This window comes from Sapajus apella, unplaced genomic scaffold (assembly GCF_009761245.1).
Source record: "Sapajus apella isolate SASKATOON/1434 unplaced genomic scaffold, GSC_monkey_1.0 scaffold4, whole genome shotgun sequence".
Lineage (NCBI taxonomy): Eukaryota > Metazoa > Chordata > Mammalia > Primates > Cebidae > Sapajus > Sapajus apella.
Window position 1 is genome coordinate 28,102,360 of NW_022436944.1, and position 23,349 is coordinate 28,125,708.

At 40.1% G+C, this 23,349-nt stretch overlaps 1 protein-coding gene and 1 pseudogene across 2 annotated transcripts in view; one reads left to right on the forward strand and one right to left on the reverse strand.

The window, feature by feature from the left end:
- The window catches only part of PIK3CB (phosphatidylinositol-4,5-bisphosphate 3-kinase catalytic subunit beta), a 107,371-nt gene extending 97,988 nt beyond the window's left edge, over nt 1–9,383 (forward strand). Inside the window, 4 exon segments of the mRNA XM_032265067.1 lie at nt 513–636; nt 5,552–5,697; nt 7,113–7,245; nt 7,868–9,383. Of these exon segments, the coding sequence (XP_032120958.1) occupies nt 513–636; nt 5,552–5,697; nt 7,113–7,245; nt 7,868–8,005 (541 nt within the window). The 3' untranslated portion in view covers nt 8,006–9,383.
- Nucleotides 9,384–14,849: 5,466 nt separating this feature from the next.
- LOC116541136 lies at nt 14,850–15,689 on the reverse strand (annotated as a pseudogene). The gene has a single exon (XR_004264722.1). The product of XR_004264722.1 is annotated as a 40S ribosomal protein S4, X isoform-like (transcript).
- Between the last annotated feature and the right edge of the window lie 7,660 nt (nt 15,690–23,349).

Consider the following 23,349-nt stretch of genomic DNA (forward strand, 5'->3'; position numbering starts at 1 on the left):
TTATCAAGGACTTGTAATATGAAAATCAGTTTCCAAATTTTAATCTTAAGGCCTTGTCTCCAAGGAATCTCTATTACTTACTTCTGATTAAAGTCAGTGACTTAAATGGTTGAAACTGCAGTAACTTAACTCTTAAACACGAAATTGTAGTCAGTATTTGGTCAAAACTAACAAAAATGTTCCCATCCCCCAGCATGATCTAGTAAAGCCATGGTCTCTTCGAATCACGATCCACACGAGCCTACGCACAGCCCCACTGAAACACAGCTTTCAGGACCCAGGAATTTGAATGTCTAAGGCCCAGTTATTTAGTGTCTTTGAAGGCAGCTCTCGCGGCCCTGCCCTGTGATGACCACCCACACTCCCCTTGGCTGATCCACATGTTCTCTTATATGGCTTTGTCAGCTCTGTGTTCTCACAATTAAAAAGGAAACAGAGGTATGGTTTGGGTCTCACTCTATACGGTTAGAGGCTGAAAATCTTTTTTGTTTCTATTTTTTTCTCTTGTTCAGGGATGACCTGGACCGAGCCATTGAGGAATTTACTCTGTCCTGTGCTGGCTACTGTGTAGCTTCTTATGTCCTTGGAATTGGTGACAGACATAGTGATAACATCATGGTCAAAAAAACTGGCCAGGTGAGCTGCTCCCCAGGCTCTGCAAAGGGCCTTTGTAATGCTGTTACTTGTGCATAGCATAACCTCTGTGCAACTCAGCCAGATTCTTTAGTGAGATTCTCAGTGTCCTGTCTTTGTCTTCACTTCAATTTCTTACCACCTCTTCTTTTCATATACAGTCTACTATGTGTATTCATTTGTTTGCTTGCTTAAAAGTTAGATGGTAAGCATTTATTTGTTTAAAAAATTTTTGAAGGCCAGGCATGGTGGCTCATGACTGTAATCCCAGCACTTTGGGAGGCTGAGGCAGGCAGATCACCTGAGGTCAGGAGTTCAAGGCCAGCCTGGCCAACATGGGAAACCCCGTCTCTACTAAAAATACAAAATTTAGCTGGGTGTAGTGGTGAACACCTGTAATCTCAGCTACTTGGGAGACTGAGGCAAGAGAATTACTTGAACCCAGAGGCAGAGGTTTCAGTGAGCCGAGATCATGCCACTGCACTCCAGCCTAGGCAACAAGAGTGAAACTCCGTCTCAAAAAAAAAAAAAAAATTATTGAAAAAATTATTGTAGTTATTTTAAAGTGGCCTATTCTTTTAATATAAGAAATTATATTTGGGATACATGTGTACCTAGTAGAAAGAGCAGATAATGTGGTGGTTGTATTAAATTTAAAGATAACCAGTGTTTGAAAAAAAAGTTGGGATGAACCCCACTTGAGCCATTTTCTCTTTTAGAACATCAAACCTATTCATATATAGGAGAAGGAAGAACAGTTGTGTAAGTAATAGCATTCTGGGATACCTAGGGAATCTAGACCATGTTATTTATGGAGTAATTAAGTTTTCAAATGAAAATTTCATTTTTCAGAGTGACATGTTTATAAAAATTTTTTATATTAAGCAAAGACAGATGAGATACCTTAGATAATTTTTCAGTTTAGCCACCCTAGGAATTTCCACACTAGAGGCATACTAGAATGAAAATCTCTCTGGGTCACTTTGTAAACTGTGATTCTGTGAGGAACCCAGAGTTTTGTCCTAGGAAATCTGGATTAGTTCTGGCTTGGGCTTTGAGAGTGGATGTGGAATGAATTTGTAATACACTATAATACATGAATGTACTACATACGATTGAGGAACCTTGTGTTCATACTTAAAAGGATTCTCTTGGACTTCAGTCAATCACGTTGAACACTTAGGTTTATCTCCATTTTCTTCTGATACCCCTCTAAAACAGTAATAAGGAATAAGAAATATGTAAACTCAAGAAGTCAAAGATGATAGGAAAATAGGCCACAGTGGGTGAAACATATTACTAGCCTTGGGGGTGATAGAAAGTGAGATAGAGAAGTGGCAGTGACTTAGCAGAACTGAGAAAATAGAAAGTACTTGGAAAGGGGTACACAAGTCTCATAAAAGCTCTGGAATCAGAGGCACCACGAACTGTTGAAGGAGGGATATAGAAAGAGGCTGAAACAGAACTAGCAGGCAGTTTATATATTGAGCAGTTAGGTACTCAAGTCCCCTTTCCTGTGCCAAGAAGGAGATAGATTTATTTTCTGAAGAAACTGGTTCTGACTCAAGCACGCTTGTTTCTGCAGAGGCTACAGGAAAGGATCCCATATTAAAAATAGAGATGGAGTGAAAGTTGGCATACTAAATGGTACAATCTGCAGCCATTTCCACTTGCTTTATTCTAAGAACACTGGCAGCCAGGTGTATAGCTCCACCCTCAGCAAGAGACTAGATGATTCCATTCTAGAAATCTGATTGGTCCCAGTGAAAAGTCCTACAGATTCTGACAGTTGAGGTTTCTCCCTAGTTTCTCTACAAGGAAGTCCACCAATCAACAAGCAAGCCTACCATGTACATAGAATTTTCAAATAGTGATTCATTGTTAAATATGAATGGTCAGCTAAGGATTAAGATACTTTTAAAAAGTGACAAAAATTGTATATGTTTATCATGTGCAACATACTGTTTTGAAATATGTCTTCATTGTGGAATTGATAAATTGAGCTAACATGTTATTACCTCACATACTTATCTTTTTTTTTTTTGATGATAACATTTAAAATCTAGCCTTTCAGCAGTTTTCAGGAATGCAATATATTATAGTTGCCGTGTTATAAGACAGATCTCTTGAACTTACTCCTCCTATCTAAGTGAAATTTTGTATTATTTGACCAATATCTCCCCAGCCCTTGCAGCCACCATTCTACTTGCTACTAGATTAGCAGACATTTAAAGGAAGCCTCTACCATGAAAGATAGAGACCAAACAAGCAAAATAGGGAAGAAAAGAAAACAGTAACTGCAGTAAACAGAGGGTGATTTTAAAAATCAAAGCAAAAACAATACATTGTATCTATAAAGTTATAGGGTTCTGTTTTTTAAAATGTCAGAACAAAGAGGCCTTGAAAATTAGAAATAGGAACAAATAAAAAGTTAAAATAGAAATAGGTAAATATTTTGTGGCAGGCATAGTAAGTGCTTTATCTATAATTTAATGCCTTTGGTCCTAATGACAACCTTATAGAGTGGTGGCATTAGCCCCGTTTTACAAGTTAGGATATTAAGACAACAGAGAGTAGACATACCACGATTTTAACCCTGGCAGTTTGGCTCATATTCTTTTTTTTTAATTTACCATGACTTAATATCTCCAAAAAATATGATAAATAGAGAAAAGATCCAGAAACGATAGAGACTCTGTCCAGGGAGGTATGCTCTCAGCTTAAATGGGAATTCCAGAAAGAAGTAAAAGAGAAGAGGAAAGAAGGGCACTTACAAAGCAAATAATACTAAGACATTTCCCAGAGCCAGTTGTCACGAATATTCAGTCAAAGTAGCACAAAAATTCTCAGATAATGTAAGAAAAACACCCTTACTAAGGGTCTGCACTATGAAAAATCAGTGTATCAGACATAAAGAGCAAGTCTTAAAACCTCCCCAGAGACACAGCAGGTCACATAGCAGAGTTTAGAAGTCAAAATGACTTGGCTCCTCAATAGCTACATTGGCAATTAGAAGACAGTGCAAGTCAGCCTGCATAATTTTGAGGGAAAATGATTTCTAACCTAAAATTCGATAACCAAACTATTAATCAAAAATAAGGGGTAGAATGAAGATATTTTTTCCAACTTGCAGGGTCTCAAAAGCTGTCACTCCTCTGCAGCTTTTCTCAGATTGCCAGAATAAGGGCATCTACCAAAACAAGAGCCTAAACCAATAATTTTCAAGTGGGGTGATTTTTTTTTCCCTCAGGGGATATTTGTCAATATGTGAAAACAGTTTTAGTTGCAATAACTGGGGGGTGGCATAGTCTAGTGGGTAGAAGCCAGGGATGCTGCTAAACACCCTGTGGTATACAGGACAGAACCCCATATCAAATAATTATATGGCCTAAAATGCCAATAGCACCAATGTTGAGAAGCCCTGGTCTCAACCAAAGAGAATGTGATGTTGGACACAGAAAACAGGGGCACCAAATGGGAGAAGAGGAAAAGGAAGGCCGGGGTTGATGGCTGTGCAGCACAACCAGAGAACAAGCAGCCCAGATAGAAACCAATAGATTACTTGACTGACTGGAAAACAGCTTTGAAAATGATTTGTAGATTTGTTGTTGTGGTTTGATTTGTAGATTTTTAAGGAGAGTTTGGGAAGAATCAATAATAAGGTTATAGAACACTAAACTAAATGAATGTATGAATACATGCATACAATTTCTCAAGGAAAAAAGTGAATACGTGAAAAATAAAAACTGAATATTGAGGTCGCCAGATATTATGACATAATGCCACAATATGTGGCATTATCTTAGCATAAAAGTACTAAATCTTTATCTTCCGTAATAAGAATAGTAATATGCAATTAGGAAGCAAAAATGAGGCCGGGCGCGGTGGCTCAAGCCTGTAATCCCAGCACTGTGGGAGGCCGAGGCGGGTGGATCACGAGGTCAAGAGATTGAGACCATCCTGGTCAACATGGTGAAACCCTGTCTCTACTAAAAATACGAAAAATTAGCTGGGCATGGTGGCGCGTGCCTGTAATCCCAGCGACTCAGGAGGCTGGGGCAGGAGAATTGCCTGAACCCGGGAGGCGGAGGTTGCGGTGAGCCGAGATCGCGCCATTGCACTCCAGCCTGGGTAACGAGCGAAACTCCGTCTCAAAAAAAAAAAAGGAAGCAAAAATGAGTATAAACATATTATTTAGAAAAATAGAGGCAGACACCAGGAAAAACACCTAGTGAGAAGAGTAAGAAGTTAGCTCCAAATAGTAGCACTCCATGTGGGGAGCTAATAGGGCAAGGGTGTACTTTTTTTGGGATAGGGTCTTACTCTGTCACCTAGGCTGGAGTGCAGTGGCATGATCATGGCTCACTGCAGCCTCAACCTCCCAGGCTCAAGCAGTTCTCCCACCTCACCCTCCTGAGTAGCTGGGACCACAGATATGTGCCACTATGCCTGGCTAATTTTTTTGTACATTTGTAGCGATGGGGTCTCGCTATGTTGCCCAGGCTGGCCTTAAACTCCTGGGCTCAAGTGATCCTCCTGCCTCAGCTTCCCAAAGTGCTGGGATTACAGGCATGAGCCACCACACCCAACCTGTACTCTTTTCTTGTTACGTTTTATAGAACTATTTGACTTTTTGAAAATCAGACATTTTAATTATTTCGATGTATTTTTCTTTCTAAAGAGTCTCCTTTCCCACTAGATATCTACAGTCTAGTATCAGGGTTATTATTGATTATAAAACTCTTAAGAGTGTTAGATGTGCTCTTTTCTCACCTGGCTCAGAAGGCTATAAACAGAGGAAGAATGGCTTAGATGAGATTGGGTGTAGTGCCTGGGGGTCTAGGACTGTGGAGGTTTTGCCTTTCTATTTAGAACCCACCAGAAAAATGAAGGAAATTAAATCTCATTTGTTTTCCAGCTCTTCCACATTGACTTTGGACATATTCTTGGAAATTTCAAATCTAAGTTTGGCATTAAAAGGGAGCGAGTGCCTTTTATTCTTACCTATGATTTCATCCATGTCATTCAACAAGGAAAAACAGGAAATACAGAAAAGTTTGGCCGGTGAGTACTGCCCTTGTGTCAAGGGTAAACACTGCTAACATTTTCTTATCTGACCAAGTAGACTAGCATTTCTTAGCTGAGTTATGTTTGGATCTAGGAAATATTCAGTCTGAGTATAGGAAGCTTTTGGAGGAATTTGCCTGTCAGATTATTGTGCTGGTTCAGAAATTCTCAGGAGAAACAGAATGCTAGAAATTTAAAATAGTTATTGCATTTTATTCCAATAATATACTACCTTTTACCTGTTTCAGAAAAGTCTCTGAAACTATTAAGACAGTTGATAGGAAGAGGCTGAAAAGACATCTGCTATCATTGTGTATGGAGTAGAGTGATGGAACCGGGGTTCGGGGCAAATTTTGTAATCTCTGATCTATTACTGACTACCTACCTGTTCCCAAGCATAATACTTTTTGCCTTTGTTTCATTTTAAAGTGGGTACAAAAATAATAAAATTAAGGGCTGCTATGATGATTAGAGATATATCTTGTAACCAACACATACTTAACAAATGATTGTCACTATCCTTTATAGTTCTGCCTGAGTTTCTGCAGAATATTCCTCAGTGGGTCTCATTTTCTCTTTGGCAAAATAAGAGGGATAAAATTTGATGCTCCTCGGCCTGGCACGGTAGCTGACGTCCCAGCACTTTGGGAGGCTGAGGCAAGTGGATTACTGGAGGTCAGGAGTTTGAGACCAGCCTGGCCAACATGGTGAAACCCCATCTCTACTAAAAATATAAAAAGTAGCCAGGTGTGGTAACGCACACATGTAATGTCAGCTACACAGGAGACTAATGCAGGAGAGAATCACTTAAACCTCGGAGGCAGAGGTTGCAGTGAGCCGAGATTGAGTCACTGCACTCCAGCCTCGAAAACAGAGCAAGGCTTCATCTCAAAAAAAGAAAAAAAAAATTAGATGATCCTCTTGAAGGACCATCTTGAAGAGGAGAGAGAGGGATGACAGGATGATAGGAAGTAGCAATGCAAAAGCACTGACACTGATCGGAAGGCCATTAAAAAAAATTAGTCCCTGGAATTAGACCACAAATACAGAACCCAGAAGTATGTTCAGAAATCCTCATGGATTGTAATTATCACTGAATTAATCATCAGTTCCTGTGTCTCATAGAGTTAAAAAGTCTAGATTATTAATAAAAATGTTATAGCCTTTTATCATAGAATTTTAATTTAGTTTTGTTTTTGAAAAATAGGTGTGTGAAGTTAGACTGATTGTTTTATGTAGATTTTAGTCCTGGGACAATTTTCACAGAAGTAAAAATCAGAAATGAACCTTTAGTTCAGTAGAAATTTTCTTATTCAAATAGAAAGTTTAGCTGTGTCTTCTTAATTTCCTTTATGAAATGTGCTGTCTCCCCTCTAACACTGTGCTCATGTGGTTTGTGGCATCAACCAAAGGTTCCGTCAGTGTTGTGAGGATGCATATCTGATTTTACGACGGCATGGGAATCTCTTCATCACTCTCTTTGCATTGATGTTGACTGCAGGGCTTCCTGAACTCACATCAGTCAAGGATATACAGTATCTTAAGGTATAAAATCCCTTTTCCTTCTATATTGGACTTTGTGGGCATTGAGCTCAGTTTTAGCTGCCTGTTTTATTCAAGTGTCTGAAAGGAGTAGAACAAAGTCATTTCCTCTAAGATAGTTCTTAGCCAGGAGGGAAAGAATCTGGGAAGTTCACATAAAGGAGGAATTTTGAAGAGTGGCTTGTAACCCAGAAGATTTTCCCATTAGTAGAAGGAGCATAAAGAAGACTGGTATTAGGATATGGCCTTCTTACTCACGTTACTGGAAGACTGCAGATCAGGAGCAGGTTGACATCATGATTTTCAACAGCCTGACTTTTTCTTGCCAGGGTCTTAGTGGGTCTTGAGTCATCTTACTGGATTTGGGTGGTAGTAGCAAGCTGCTTTATGTCCTGCAGTAATTATAAATTATTTTCATCTTCAAAAATCTTTTGGAAGAAGTCATATTATATATCTCCCTGTCTTGGGGTTCTGCCTCCTACAGATAATATTCAAATAAGAACAGGAAGCATGCTGCTTGATGGTGGCCGGGGAGGCACAACCAAGCCAGCCTCCTGCAAACTTTGATATTTGCACATCTCTACTAAAGTTATATAAAATCATATTTTCCCCCCTTCCATTTTAGGACTCTCTTGCATTAGGGAAGAGTGAAGAAGAAGCACTCAAACAGTTTAAGCAAAAATTTGATGAGGCGCTCAGGGAAAGCTGGACTACTAAAGTGAACTGGATGGCCCACACAGTTCGGAAAGACTACAGATCTTAACGATCAGCCTTTGCTCCTAACGTATTTGTTGGTTTCATTTCGTTTTCATTTTGCACTTGCACTAAATTGAACCTGACCCTGTCAGAGGTGTTATAAAGGGAATGAAATCCTGGAACTCAGAGTTAAATTAAGAACAAGGCATCCCACAGAACCTAATCTGAACAATCCTCGATGATTCCCTCTGCTTTTTGAATACTTCCAAGACTTATCATGAAAACTGTCAATGGATAATCATTTCCTGCTGACTTTGCACGCCAAGGAATGCTACTAGAGATTGTTTCTGTTTTTGTTTGTTTGTTTTTTCTAACGTTTGGTACTTTCCCAGAATGGTGTAAATACTTCTTTTCAATGTTGTGACCAAGTGTTATCACTCAGCCAACAACTTATCCACACCTGAGGGTTGGTGGCTGTTCCTACTTTCCAAATGAGGCTAAAAAGAAAGGCATCTATCTTTCTTCCCTTTTAAAATTGTATAAAATGCAAATCGTAATATAATTTGAATTTATGATTATTTTCGAGAAGAAATCTTTTAAACCTGTGGACACTCATTAATTCTTTTGTTAATATTTATCTCCATGAAAGCATCATTCCAGCCAGACTTGCTGAAAATCTACTGGTGAGGCAAATATAATATATATAAATATGCTACATATATATTTATAAAATTTCTAGTGGGAGTTCTATATAAATGTTTCTTTGGTATTCTTCAACTTGTGTTTTAAAGTTTTACAAAAAGCAGAGCTTTTTCCTAAGTTACTTTTCAGTTAGGTAACTGTGTGATCCAGTTCTTCCAGCTGCTTCTATAATGAGGCACATATTAATACGGTTTTTATATGGTATCTATGAAAGAGTTCACTTCATAGAGAATAATACTTGAGCAAATGTATCCAAGAAAGCAAGCAAATGAAAAGGAACCTATTTATGGAATAAACTCCAGATCTGAAATTCAGTATTTTAGAAAAATACCAGCTCTTCTTACTGTATTTATTAAAACTTGTAATAATGTGATTTTTTTCAAGGATATTAGTTCAGATTGAAATGGTTTCATGCCACATGGAACTCTTTAAGTTAATTGTTGAGGTACCATATATTTAGGGTGCTAGGGGCAAGTAATGTTAATATGTGCAATAGGAACTACTGGTTTGAATGTGTAAATGGATGATCTCTCTGAGTTCTGGCAACATCCAGCAAAACTACTGCTTATTCTCCAAAGAATACTGGGAGCTCTCAATCCTCAATGATATGGGACAGAGAACTGAGTATTTGCCCTTTGACTGAGTTTTCTATAGGAATTTTATTAAAGAATGTTGAATTTTGTTGTCCTTCTTAAGGTTCTCAGTCAAATAAACGAGTGAGCTGGTTTCGGCTGTTCTTGGAATGCGTGAGCCTCTTCTTTATGGGTAGAATAGGCCTTTGGAACTTGGCACTGGAACTCCAAGAAATGGCAGTCAGTTGACAAACCAGCCACAGGAATAGGCTAAGGCCTATTGCCTCTTCCCTGACTTCTCCCCTTGTTTCCCAGGCTCATCCATGGTGTGGGAGGCCCCATGGACTTTGGTGGGAGGCTGAGGTGAGAAGCCATGCATTTGGGAGGTACCCTGATGTCTGGGTAGTTGCTTGGCACCTGTTTCATTAGTTGGCACCTGAGCCAAGGCCAGACTGTACCGCTTTGGAGCTTTTGTTCATGGGGCAGATGCCAGAGCAGTCCAGTTCCTTGGAAATGACTCAGCTGAGGATGGGAGTTGGCCTTTGAATTCATTTCCAGGGCTGGTGTAGACTCACTGAGACTTCCAGGAATAGGACTGTGGAAGGGCAGGTTTGTTCAGAGATCTTTGTCTGGTAGCCGCCCGCCACTTTATGAACCAGGCCGCAGGTCAGTAGTTTGCAGAATGGTGAACACTGCCAGGAAGAAATGGATACCATTCTTTCCAGCGGGGTCTCCTCCACCGAAAGGAGGACCTTGATATATGAGCCAGGTCAATGAATGTGGATGTCTTTAAGAGCCAAAAGGGGAAACGAACTTCTCTGTGTGTCCCCAAACAGTCTTGCGCCTGAACCCAGGATAACTCTTGACCTCCTCTTTGCTCCTGACCTCTGCTACAGGCTCCCACCCCAAGGTAGCCAGGGCAGTGTTACTTAGTAGCTACTGAGCATTCCTAGCAAGCACTCCCTACAGACTTGTTGAATTGCATGTCTCTGACCTTCAGGAGCTCTGATTGGGCCAGAGAGGAAAAGGTAGAAGGCAGAAGGATAGCTATACTCCTGGATGTTAGGACATTAGGACCCCGGGCTGCATGAACAGCTTCTTACATAGGATTGGTTACCTCATGTCTTGACTCTTGAGCGCTCTGGCCAACAATGGATATTATCCCGAGACACTTTGTTCCCTGTCTTTTAGTCTTTTCCCATGTTCCCCTGAAACAAGGTCTTAGAAACTGTACATTTCCATACTTGAGGATAGCATCTGTGTCTACCTGGGTTTGGTGGGGTGAGGGCTGGGAGGGAGCAGGCAGTGCAGAAGATGACTGTTAACCAAGTAATTCTGGAGTGCTCACCCTTGGACTCCAGAGACCAGTATTTGTAATCCAACTCTCCCTTTGTTACCCTTGAGTAAGGTATTTATTTCTCAGGGTCAGCGCTTCCTAGTTGATAAAATTAGACTATTAATACCTACCCCACTTCTCTGGGGTGGGGAGACCTTGGCTTAAAAGTAGGGATAGGAACATGTACTGAGCCCCAACTCAGACAAACTCACTTCTTTCCTTGCTCACCCTTCTCCAAGACTCCTGAGAGAAGGAACTCCGGGAAGGAAAGCCCCATCCAGTGTTCTATCCTTGTCCTGTCTCTGAGGAGATCCTCCAGTGTATTCTCAGTTCTGCCTTGTCAGGACCTCAGCCAGACAACCTGTAACATAGGGGTCACTTGTCTAGAGAAGGTGAAAGATTGGTCTGTGGAGTAGAGAGCAGAGAAGTACCATGCCATGTAACCCTGCCAACTGGGGATGGGTAGCTCTTAGAAAGGACAGGGCAGGGGCTGGAGTTTCTTGGAAAGGAAAAATAGGAAGAGCTGGCTAGGTACAGCATATATACAGGCTTGGAGGTGAGAAAAAGCGGGATTTGTGGGCACTAACATGTTTCTTTCCATCTGCCTTCCCATTCCTCTATTCCAGAATACTACATCTCTTCTCAGGGATCTAGTCCCATCCTCATGGAGCCACTCCCTCTTTCAGTATTAGGCAGTTTTATCCTCTTATCCAATGATGGAAAATCTTTCTGACAATATCTTCTGAGATATTCCTGCCCTAAGATATATACTAACATTTTAGAACCCATGATTCCTTTTCAATTTTGACAAAGCCTAGATTCAACAACTTAAAAATTTTCACGTTCCAGACCCTCACTCTCTATCTTCCTCTCTCCTACCTTTTATTTATTATGAAAAATAAAGCATAGAGAAAGGTGCAGAGATCCTTAACAACAAGAACATTGCCAACACCACGGAAGTCTTACAGGCTTCCATTCCTGGTCAGGATCCCCTCCCCCTTGCTAGGAAATCACTGTACTCTCTTTTACGGCAATCATTTGTTTCCTTGCCTTAGAATTTATGCTGCCTACGTTTTTAGTCAGATTTCTTTCATTCAGCATTGTGTTTTCAAGATTCAGCCATGTATTTGCAAGTAGCTGTACTCATTTGTTATCATTGTATAGTATTCCATTTTATGGCTGTCACATAATTTATACCCTCTCTACTGTTAGGATACATACAGTTTGTTCCTAGTTTGAGGCTATTAGAAATAATATATACCTTTATCATTATAGTTTATCTCCTGATTCATATATGTACATATTTCTTTGGATGTATGTACTTAAAATTGATGGGCCATAGGATTCTGTATATGTTTATCTTGACTGGGTAATACTACAGTAAATGGTTGTACCAATTTCTTCCTCCCCCAGTGGTACATGAGAATTCTTGTTGCTTCACATTCTCACCAATACCCAGTTAATTTTTAGCCATTCTGGAGTATTGAGTGATTTCATTTTCATTTCCTTGATTAATAATAAAATTAAGGGTTTTTTATTATTGTTTTTGGCCGTTTGGATTTTCTCCTTTGTGAAATTCCTGTTTAAATTCTTTGTCCATTTCTTTATTGGGTTACCTGTCATTTTGGCTTTGAGGTTGTTGGTTTTTTAGTTTTGGTTGCTTTGAAGAAGGTTGTTTTTTTTTTTTTTTTTAATTTTGCTTTTGTTCTGTGAAGTTCTATATATTCTTTTGGATACAGGGTTTTCATCAGTCATAGGTGTTAAAAATCTTTTCCCACGGTGTGTGTAACTTTCCTTCTCATTCTCCTAATGGCTTCTTTTAATGACACAAGATCTTAATTTTAATGTTGTAAAATGTATCATTATTTTCCTTTTGGGTTAGTACCCATATGTGTTTAGATTTCTTTTCTCTAAAGTCTTGAAGACATTCTCTTGGATTATCATCCACACACTTTATATTTTCACCCAGCCCATTTAGATCTGTAGTCTACCTAGAATTGCTCTTTATAGCATGAAGTTTGAGTCAATTGTTTTTCCCATGTGGGCAACAAATTGCATCTTTCCTCAGTTTTCTTTTTTCTTTTTTTCTTTTTGAGACAGTCTGGCTCTGTCGCCCAGGCTGGAGTGCCACTGGTACAATCTCGGCTCTTCCACCTCCCGGGTTCAAGAGATTTTCCCAACCTCAGCCTCCCAAGTTGCTGAGATTACAGGCATGTGCCACCATGCCTGGCTAAATTTTGTATTTTTAGTAGAGATGGGGTTTTGCCATGTTGGCCAGACTGGTCTTGAGCTCCTGACCTCAATTGATCCACCCACCTTGACCTCCCAAAGTGCTGGGATTATAGGCGTGAGCCACCGTGCCTGACCCTTTCCTCAGTTTTCTATAGACCCACCTTTGTCATAAATCATGTCCATACATGCATGGGTCTACATGTTAAGTAGATTTCATCTCTATAATTTTATTTATCTTCTTTGTCAGACTATCATACATAGCATTTACTGTGTACTAGTCACTCATCTAAACTATATATGTATATATTTTTGTATGTATTTATTGATATATATCTAACCCCTGTAACAATCTTATATGATAGATGCAATTGTTTTTCCTTACTTCAGAGGTAAGAAAGCTGAGGCATAGAAGGGTTAAGTAACGTGTCCATAGTCAGAGAGTAGTTGATGGAGCCAGTATTCAAACCCAGGAAGTAAGAAGCCTGTCTTAATTATCTGTGCTCTTTACTCACAGTGCCTCAATATACATTTCAGATTTATTGGGTTCCACAAATAGAAGCCTATGGAAATTTTTAATCAAATTGCATTAAGTTATAGATTAGGTTGAGGCAAATTGATGTCTTCAGAATATTGAATTTTCCAAAGTACATAAGTCGAGTACCCATTTTTTTAGATTCTCTTTCATTTATATCCACAACAATTTATAGTGTTCTGTGTTTAAGTATTACATATCTTTTGTTAGATTCCTGAGTAAGTGATTTTATTGTAAGTTTCATTGTTGCTAATCTATAGCAATCGTTCTCAAAGTGTGGTCCCCTGATGAGGAGCATCAGTATCACCAGAGAGAACTGATTAAAATGCAAATTCTTAATTTTTAATTTTTGTGAGTACATAGTAGATATATGTATGTATGGGGTATGTGAAATATTTTGATACAGGCATGTAACATGTAATTATCACATCAGGGTAATTGGGGTACCCATTACCTCAAGCATTTATCCTTTCCATTACAAACAATCCAGTTATACTCTTTTAGTTATTTTAAGATGTACAATTAAATTATTGACTATAGTTACTCTATTGTGCTGTCAAATACCAGATCTTATTTATTTTTACTATTTTTTTGTATCCATAGAAATGCACATTCTAGGCTGGACATGGTGGCTCACAACTGTAATTCCAGCACTTTGGGAAGCCAAGGCAGGTAGATCACCTGAGGTCAGGAGTTCGAGACCAACCTGGCCAATATGGCAAAACCCTGTCTCTACTAAAAATACAGAAGTTAGCCCAGCATGGTGGCTGGCACATGTAATCCCAGCTGCTTGGGAGACTGAGGCAGGAGAATCACTTGAACCCAGGAGGCAGAGGTTGCAATGAACCGAGATCACACCACTGTATTCCAGCCTGGGTGACAGAGCAAAACTCCATCCCGGAAAAAAAAAAAAAAAAAAAAAGAAAAGCGCATTCTTGAGCCCTGCCCCAGAGCTACTGAATTAGAAATGGGGTAGAGCCCCCAAACCTGTATTTTATTTATTTATTTATTTTTGAGACAGAGTCTCACTTTGTTGTCCAGGCTGGAGTACACTGATGTGATCTCAGTTCATGGCAACCTCTGCCTCCCGAGTTCAGGCAATTCTGTCTTAGCCTCCTGAGTAGCTGAGACTGCAGGCACAGGCCACCACACCTACCTAATTTTTGTATTTTTAATAAACACAGGTTTTTACCATATTGGTCAGGCTGGTCTCGAACTCCTGACCTCATGATTCACCACCTCGGCCTCCCAAAATGCTAGGATTACAGGTGTGAGCCACCATAACCAGCCAAACCTGTATTTTAATAAAGTTACAGAGCAAAGGTCCATACAAATACATTTGATGTTTGTATTTAGCAGACTTCCTAATCTTCTTAATTAATCCTAACAATTGTATGAATTTTTTTTTTTGAGACGGGATCTCTGTCACCCAGGCTGGAATGCAGTGATGTACTCTTGGCTCACTGCAACCTCTGCCTCCTGGGCTCAGGTGATCCTCCTACCTCAGCCTCCTGAATAGTTGGGACCACAGACATGCAATTATGCATAAAGATCTATCATATCACCCAGAGACCATTTCACCCACTGCTCTGTTTGGCTGCCAGTCTTTTGTCTCTCTCTTCAGCAATGGTGAGGCGGATACCCTTTCCTCGGGGAAGAGAAATCCATGGTTTGTTGCCCTTGCCAATAACAAAAATATTGGAAAGTCGAGTGGCAAAGCTGTTGCCATTGGCATCTTTCATATGAACCACATCGAAAGATCCAGGGTGGCTCTCTCTGTTGGTAATCACACCAATTCTTTCCAGGTTAGCACCCCAGTCACCATACACAGGTTACCAGTGTCAAACTTGATGAAATCAGTAATCTTGCCAGTTTCCAAATCAATCTGAATGGTATCATTCACCTTGTTGAGGGGATCAGGGTAGCGGATGGTGCAAGCATCATGAGTCACCAGATGAGGGATTCCTTTTGTGCCCACAAAGATTTTTCGTACTTTGCACAATTTGTACTTGGCCTCCTCAGGTGTAATATGATGTACAGCAAAGCGACCCTTGGTGTCATAGATCAGACGGAAATTCTCTCCCGTCTTGTCAATGCTGATGACATCCATGAAACAAGCAGGGTAGGTTATATCAGTTCAGACCTTGCCATCGATCTTAATGAACCATGCATGCAAATCTTTACTTCATCTCTTGTCAGGGCATACTTAAGTCTGTTCCTTAGGAAAATGATGAGGGGGAGACACTCTCAACTTGTGAGGACCAGTGGATGGATGAGGAGCAAACACATCGGTCAATTTATCCAGCATCCAATGCTTTGGAGCTGCCACCCGTTTCAGATGCTTCTTGGGACCATGAGCCATGGCTGCGTTAGGCAAGGAAAGAGGACCTCCGTCTTCCGGTGAGCGTAGAAATTGGGGCTCTTTTTTTTTTTTTTTTTTTTTCCCTGAGACGGAGTTTCACTCTTATTACCCAGGCTGGAGTGCAATGGCGCGATCTCGGCTCACCGCAACCTCTGCCTCCTGGGTTCAGGCAGTTCTCCTGCCTCAACCTCCTCAGTAGCTGGGATTACAGGCACGCGCCACCATGCCCAGCTAATGTTTTGTATCTTTAGTAGAGACGGGGTTTCACCATGTTGACCAGGATGGTCTCGATCTCTTGACCTCGTGATCCACCCGCCTCAGCCTCCCAAAGTGCTGGGATTACAGGCTTGAGCCACCATGCTCAGCCTCTCTTAAATTTTTTTTAACTTTTATTTTAGGTTTAGGGTTACATGTGAAAGTTTATTACATAGGTAAACTTGTGTCATAGGGTTTTATCATACAGATTATTTCATCATCACCCAGGTATTAAGCCCAGAAGCAGAAAAGATAACTATTGGGTACTGGGCTTAATACCTGGATGAATCTCTTTTATCAGACTAAAGAAGCTTTCTAATTTGCTAAGGAGCTTTTAAAAAAAATAATTAATGGATGTGGAAATTTATCAGATGATTTTTCTGCATTTTACTGAAATGATCATAAGATTTTTCTCATTTAGTGAGTTTATTGATGTTTCAGTATTAAACCAAGTTTGCATTCCAGCAGTGAGCCAAATTGATTGTCATGTTTTTTTGCTTGTTTGTTTTTTCAAGAGGGAGTCTCACTCTGTACCCCACGCTGGAGTGCAGTGGTGCAATCTCAGCTCACTGCAACCTCTATCTCCTGGGTTCAAGTGATTCTACTGCCACAGCCTCCCAAATAGCTAGGATTACAGGTGCCTGCCACCACATCCAGCTAAGTTTTTGTATTTTTAGTAGAGACAGGATTTCACTGTGCTAGCCAGGCTGGTTTTGAACTTCTGATCTCAAATGATTCGCCAGCCTTGGCCTCCCAAAGTGGTGGGATTACAGGCATGAGCCACTGTGCCTGGCTGATTGTGACGTATTTTTATATGTATATTGCTGGATTTCATTTGCCAGTATTTGAGGGGTTTGCATCTTTTTTTTTTTTTTAATCAATGATATTAACCCATAAGTTCCTTTTAAGATCTGTGTCAAGTTCTTTTAGGGAAGATGTAACCAACGTAGCTGACAAAGTGCCTGGCACTCATCTCCTCCACAAAGTGGGATCAAAGCAGCAAGTAGAAACCACACGTCAAGAAGACTAAGAGAAAACACTAGAATTCACCAGGAAAGTGATGGGGCACCTCTGAGGTACAGAAGGAGAGTGAAACAAAGAAGCACCCAGCCCAGCTGGAATTGGCTCAGAGCTGAGAAGAATTTGCCATTACTAGAAAAAGGTAAGGGGGAGATCCCTAGCAGTCCACATTCCTAGCAGGATGCCTGCAATCCTAGCCACAGGAGAGCCCCTTGGCCCTAACAGGCCCTGAGCCTAGTATAGGGAGCTGCTTAGAGTTCACAAAACTGCATTGTTCAAGAAAGGGAATTTACACTGGATCCCACTCACCCCTGACACCCAAGCAACTGCAGCATAGTGCCATTTTGAGAGCTTAGCCCCCACCAAACTATATCCTGCCCTAGGACTCAACAGCCAGGAACATTCCTAGAGCACCACTGACATCATCCCACATCCACCTAGAAGGCTGCAGCATTGCAATGCCAGCTGGACTCAGTGCTATAGCCAGTTCCTCGGCACTCTAGCCTACATGGCATCCTATACCCTAGAGAATGGGTGCTTAAGCACACCAGAAAGGCTGCCCCAAGGACAAAGGGGACCAAAGTATGCATTCCCTACAGGCTGTCAGCCTGAGACTGCTGCCACCAACTGCAATCCTTCCCTTCCAGCATCAGGGCCAGCACATACCTGAATATGCTTTGAAAGGCATGAGAAACAGTCTTCCCTCACACACCATCCAAGGGTGTGAGGACAAGCCTGCCAAGTCCACTGCTGCTGCAAGCGCCTGCATGCACCTCTGGGGGCCAGAGGACAGGCCCAACCAACCAGTCACTGCCACTGCAACACCCACCCATACATGCCACCTAGGAGCCTGGGGACTGGGCTGGCTAGTCCATTGGCACCTTTGCTAGCACTCATGAACACCACACCAGGGGCCTGAGGGCCAGCCTCTTGACATTACTGCCACTGCCAGTACCACAAGTGCTACCCAGGGGCCTGAGGACCCACCTGCCTGACCTGCCACTACCACTACCAGCACCTGAGCCTGCCACCTGAAGTAGACCACCCAGGGGCCTGAGGACTGGCTCACTTGGTGTCCCTATCCCCAGTGAAGTCTCCCACTACAACCTACATAACCTCATCTTATTTAAGACAACAAGACAAAGCAGAAGAAAAAATTTCTGAACTGAAATCATGTTTTTTGAAATAACCAAGTCAGACATAAAAAAACAGTAAAAGCCGTGTGACATATGGGACACAATAGCAAGAACAAAAATTCAGATTTGGGGAGTTCCAGGAGAAGAAATGGGCAAAGGTATAGAAAGCCTATTTAATGAAATAATAGCTGAAAACTTCCGAGGTCTTGCAAGGGACATAGATATTTGGAAACAGGAAATGTAAAGAGTCCCAAATAGATTAAAGAGGTCTTCCTAGAGACAAATGATAGTCAAACTGTCAAAATTCAGAAGCAATTCTAAAAACAGCAAAAGCAAAGCATCAAACCACATATAAGGGAATCTCCATCAGACCAACAATGAATTTCTCATAGAGTGAAAATGAAGGGATGAAAAAAAACATGCAGACAAACCAAAAGCATGCAGGAGTAGCTACACATGTAACAAAGGAGACTTTAAATCAAAAATAATGAGACGAGAAAAGTAATTATAATAAAGGAATCAATTAGGCAAGAAGATATAACAATTGTAAATATCTATGCACCCAACACCAGAACACCCAATTATTAGAGCTAAAAAGAGAGACTAATACAACAAGAGTTGGGGACTTCAACACCCCACACTCAGCATGGGAGAGGTTACCTAGACAGAAATTCAAGAAACATTGGAATTAAACTGCACTTCAGACCAAATGAATGTAACATTTTGAGAACATTTCATGCAACAACAGCAGGAAATACATTCTCATGAGTACATGGAACATTCTCCAGGATGAACCATATGTTAGGCCACAAAACAAGGCTCAACGAAGTTTTAAAAATTGAAATCATATAAAGTATCTTCTCAGACCACAGTGAAATAAAACTAGGAATCAACAGGAACTTTGGGAACAAATATGTGGAAATTAAACAATGTACATCTGAATAACCAATGGGTCAATGAAGAAATTAAGGAAGAAAGGAAAAATTCTTGAAACAAATGAAAATGGAAAAACATACCAAAACCTTTGTGACACAGAAAAAGCAGTGCTAAGAGGGAAGTTTATAGCAATTAACATCTATACCTAAAAATAGAAAGATGTTGAATTAACCTAAAAAATCCATCTCAAGGAACTAGAAAAGCAAGAACAAACTAAACCTAAAATTAGTAAAAGGAAAGAAAGAATAAAGAGCATAGCAAAACAAAATGAAATAGAAACTGAAAAAAAACAATACAAAAAATCAAAATGAAAAATTGGTTCTTTGAAAATGTAAACACAATCAATAAACCACTAGCTAGCCTAACCAAGAAAGACAAAGGATCCAGACAAAATGAGAAGTAAAAAAAGAGACATGACTGGGCACGGTGGCTCACACCTGTAATCCCAGCACTTTGTGAGGCCAAAGTGGGCAGATTGCCTGAGGTTGAGAGTTCAAGACCAGCCTGATCAACATGGAGAAAACCCTTCTCTACTAAAAATACAAAGTTAGCCAGGTGTGGTGGCACATGCCTGTAATCCCAGCTACTTGGGAGGCTGAGGCAGGAAAATTGCTTGAATGCAGTAGGCAAAGGTTACAATGAGCCAAGATCATGCCATTGCACTCCAGCCTGGGCAACAGGAGCAAACTCCTTCCAAAAAAAAAAAGAGAGACATTACAATTGATACAACAGAAATACAAAAGGTCATTAAAGACAATTATGAGCAACTATAGAATAACAAAAATGGAAAACCTACAGGAAATGTATACATTCCTGGACACATATAACCTACCAAGATTAAACCAGGAAGAAATAGAAAACCCAAAGATACCAATAATATGTAATAAGATTGAAGCAGTAATAACTCTCCCAATACAGAAAAGCCCAGGACCAGATTTAGTGCTAAATTCTAACAGACTTTAAAAGAAGAAACACCCAATTTGCAGATGCTGCCACCACTGGGAGCCCCATACTATCAGCCACGGTCAACCCCACTGTGTTCCTCGACATTGCTGTTGATGGTGAGCCATTGGGCTGCATCTCCTTTGAGCCATTTGCAGACAAGTTTCCAAGGACAGCAGAAAACTTTCATGCTCTGAGCACTGGAGAGAAAGGATTTGGTTCTAAGGGTTCCTGCTTTCAGAGAATTATTCCAGGGTTTATGTGTCAGGATGGTGACTTCATACACCATAATGGCACTGGTGGCAAGTCCATCTACAGGGGGAGAAATTTGATGAGAACTTCATCCTAAAGCATACAGGTCCTGGCGTCTTGTCCATGGCAAATGCTGGATCCAACACAAATGGTTCTCAGTTTTTCATCTGCACTGCCAAGACTGAGTGGTTGGATGACAAGCATGTGGCCTTTGGCAAGGTGAAAGAAGGCATGAATATTTGTGGACGCCATGGAGTGGTTTTGGATTTAGGAATGACAAGACCAGCAAGAAGATCGATCACCGCTGCTGATGGTGGACCACTCTAATAAGTTTGACTTGTGTTTTATCTTTTGTTTTTGTTTGTTTTCTGAGACAGAGTCTCGCTTTTGCCAGGCTGGGGGGCAGTGGCACGATCTCAATTCACTGCAACCTTCCACTCCCTGGTTCAAGTGATTCTCCTGCCTCAGCCCCCCAAGTAGCTGGGATTACAGGCATGTGCCACCATGCCCAGCTAATTTTTGTATTTTTAGTAGAGACAGGGTTTCACTATGTTGGCCAGGATGGTCTCTATCTCCTGACCCCATGATCCACCCATCTCGGCCTCCCAAATGCTGCAATTACTGGCGTGAGCCGCCACACTTGGCTGACTTGTGTTTTATCTTAACCACGAAACCATTCCTCCTGTAGCTGAGGAGAGCATCCCTCCACCCCATTTGCTCACAGTATCCTATGATCTTGGTGCTCTAGTTGCATTTCCTTTGGGTTTTCCTTGTTCCCTTCCCTGGATTGCAGAGTTAAGTTTATGATTATGAAATAAAAACTAAATAACAACAAAAAAGAAATAACACCCAATTTTATCAAACTATTCCAAAAAATTGAAGAAAAGAGAATTCTTCCTAATTCATTCTATGAGGCCAGCATTACCGTGATACAAAACCAGTCAAAACCAGACAAAAAAAGAAAATTGCAGGCCAGTATTGTTGATGAATATAAATGCAAAAATCCTCAACAAAATGCTAGCAAACTGAATCCAGCAACATATCAAAAAGATAATACCATGGTCCAAGGGGATTTATACCAGGGATGCAAGGCTGGTTTGACATACACAAATTAATAAACATGGTATGTCACATCCAACAGAATGAAGGACAAAAACCATGTGATCTTTGTATTCGTCCATTTTCACTACTATAAATAAATACCTGAGGCTGGGTAATTTATAAAGGAAAGAGGTTTAAGTAACTCACAATTCCACGTGGCTGAGGAGGCCTATGGAAACTTAAATTCATCGCAGAAGACAAAGGGGAAACAGGAGCCTTCTTCACATAGCAACAGGAGAGAGAAGTGGAAGCAGGGGAAATGCCAGACACATATAAAACAGTCAGATCTCTACTCCAAGAATGTTACGAAAAAAATTTTTTTAAAGAAAAAAAAAGGTCAAATCTCATGAGAAGTCACTATCATGAGAACAACATGGAGGAATCTGCCCCCATGATCCAATCACCTCCCTTCCTCAACACATGGGGATTACAGTCCCTCCTTCTACATGTGGGGATTACAACTCAAGATGAGATTTGGGTGGGGACATAGAGCCAAACTATATTAACCTTCTCAATAGATTCAGCAATTGCATTTGCTAAAATTAAACATCACTTCATGATAAAAACAAATCTGGCATAGAAGAAACATACCTCAATATAATAAAGGCCATATATGACAAACTCACAGCTAACATTATACTGACGAGGGAGAAGCTTAAAGCACTTCTTCTAAGAAGTGGAACCAAAGTTGCCCACTTTCACTTCTACTAATCAATGTGTAATACTGAAAGTCCTAGCCAGAACAGTCAGGTAACAGAAATTTTAAAAAGACATCCAAATTGGAAAAGAGGAAGTTAAATTGTCCCTTTTTGCATATGACTCAATCTTATAGTTTAAAAACCTAAAGACTCCAGCAAAAAAACTCTTAGAACTGATAAATGAACTCAGTAAAGTTAGAGGATACAAAATCAATATTAAAAAGTCAGTGGTATGGCCACGCATAGTGGCTTACGCCTGTAATCCCAGCACTTTGGGAGGTCAAGGGGTTCATTCTTCTGAATGGCTGAGTTATTACTCATGATGTATAATAATTTATTCAATCATTTATCTGTAGATGGGCATTTATAATTTCCAGTTTCTTTTCTCCCCCACTATGAACAATGCTGCAATAAACGTCCTTGTATATATCCTTATATATCAACACTAATGGCTTTATTCTCATGGAATAGATTCCCAAGAGAAGAAGATATGTGGGGCATATTTTTAAAAACTTTATTGGAAGTACATTTTTAAATCTTTATTGAAGTTTAACATTGTTTTAAAATATAAAAGTTTTATTGAAGTTTAACATTCTTTTAGAACATAACATAAAGAAAGATAAAAATCATAGGAATATAGCTTATTTTTCACAAAGCGAATTGTCTTTGTGACTAGAACCCAGATCAAAAATAGAAAATTACCATAATCTCAGAAGTTCCTTTCATGCCACCTTCTAGTTACTAACTCCCCTCTAAACTGGGCATTGTGTGGACTTCTAAGACTATATATATTATAGATTTACCTTTTTATAAAATGGAATTTTATAAAATTTCTACTTTATAAAATGGAATTTTTAATACTGTCAGATTGCTTTCCTAGGAACTTATAATACCTATTTTCTTTCTTTTTTTTTTTTTTTCCCTTCAGGTTCCACAGTGATTTTTCTTTTTTTTTTTATAATACCTATTTTCACCATCAGAGTGTGAGGTAAGATCTTTCTACCACATCTTAGACAAAAACATACCATTGCTTTTTATTTTTTCTGGTTTCATCATTAAAATAATTTCCCTAACTACAAATTAATTTATTTTAAAAATGTGTTGGCTCTTTGGATTTCCTCTTCTATTATTTGTCCTTTTTTTTTTATTTTTTTGAGATGGAGTCTCGCTGTGTTGCCCAGGCTGGAGTACAGTGGCCCGATCTGAGCTCATTGCAACCTCCACTTCCCGGGTTCAAGTGATTCTCCTGCCTCAACCTCCAGAGTAGCTGGGATTGCAGGTGCCCCGCCACTACGCCTGTCTAATTTTTTGTATTTTTGGTAGAGAGGGTTTCAC